The sequence below is a fragment of the Fulmarus glacialis genome, unplaced genomic scaffold, assembly GCF_000690835.1.
Source record: "Fulmarus glacialis isolate BGI_N327 unplaced genomic scaffold, ASM69083v1 scaffold13780, whole genome shotgun sequence".
NCBI classification, from domain to species: Eukaryota; Metazoa; Chordata; class Aves; order Procellariiformes; family Procellariidae; genus Fulmarus; species Fulmarus glacialis.
The window spans coordinates 68,885-69,537 of NW_009188417.1; the positions used below are offsets into that span (position 1 = coordinate 68,885).

At 52.1% G+C, this 653-nt stretch overlaps 1 protein-coding gene across 1 annotated transcript in view; it reads right to left on the reverse strand.

The window, feature by feature from the left end:
* The window catches only part of SDC2 (syndecan 2), a 58,493-nt gene extending 58,220 nt beyond the window's left edge, over positions 1-273 (reverse strand). The window contains exon 1 of the mRNA XM_009578574.1: positions 256-273. Coding sequence (XP_009576869.1) covers positions 256-273 — 18 coding nt within the window. The remainder of the gene's footprint in view (positions 1-255) is intronic.
* Between the last annotated feature and the right edge of the window lie 380 nt (positions 274-653).

The window sequence follows — 653 nt, forward strand, 5'->3', positions numbered from 1 at the left end:
AAAAGTAAACCAAGAAACCTTCAAGGCAGCTAAAAAGCATATTTTTTTGCCATTCAGCCAAGCCTGGGTGAATCCCCCACATCCTTCCAGGCCCGCGGGGGTTACCGGACCCCGCTCTAATCTGACGTCTCACCGCACACTGTGCTGATGGCAGCAAACCACCCCGCAAGCCCTGGCTGCGATCCACCAGCTTTGATGTGGGCAACGCTTGCCACCACGCGCAGGTTGGCACGAACAGGCCAGGCTCCCCCTCACCCTCTGCGTCCCAACCATGTCCCCAAACGGCTGCTCCCCCAGGGGAGCTGGCACGGCACACGGGAGCGCACCTGCGGCTCGACAGCCCACATCAGGGCACACAAAGCATGCACCCAGCACAGACGAACCACTCCCAGGTTCAGTGGTAGGTCTCGTTTCCAGTACATTTTTAACATGGCTCTGACATTTATTTGGCCTGCCCCAATAAACGGGTTACATGAAGCGAACACAGGGAACTCACTGCTTTAGGAAACAAAATCTCCTCCTGCCTTCCCCTCCCCTGCTCAAAAAACTCCTGGATAATTTACTTCATCAGAAATGATATTTTTACCTTACAGCTTTGCCTAGATAATAAATAGTAGAATCAAACAAAGGAGAAGAAATTTAGAGCTAAAACT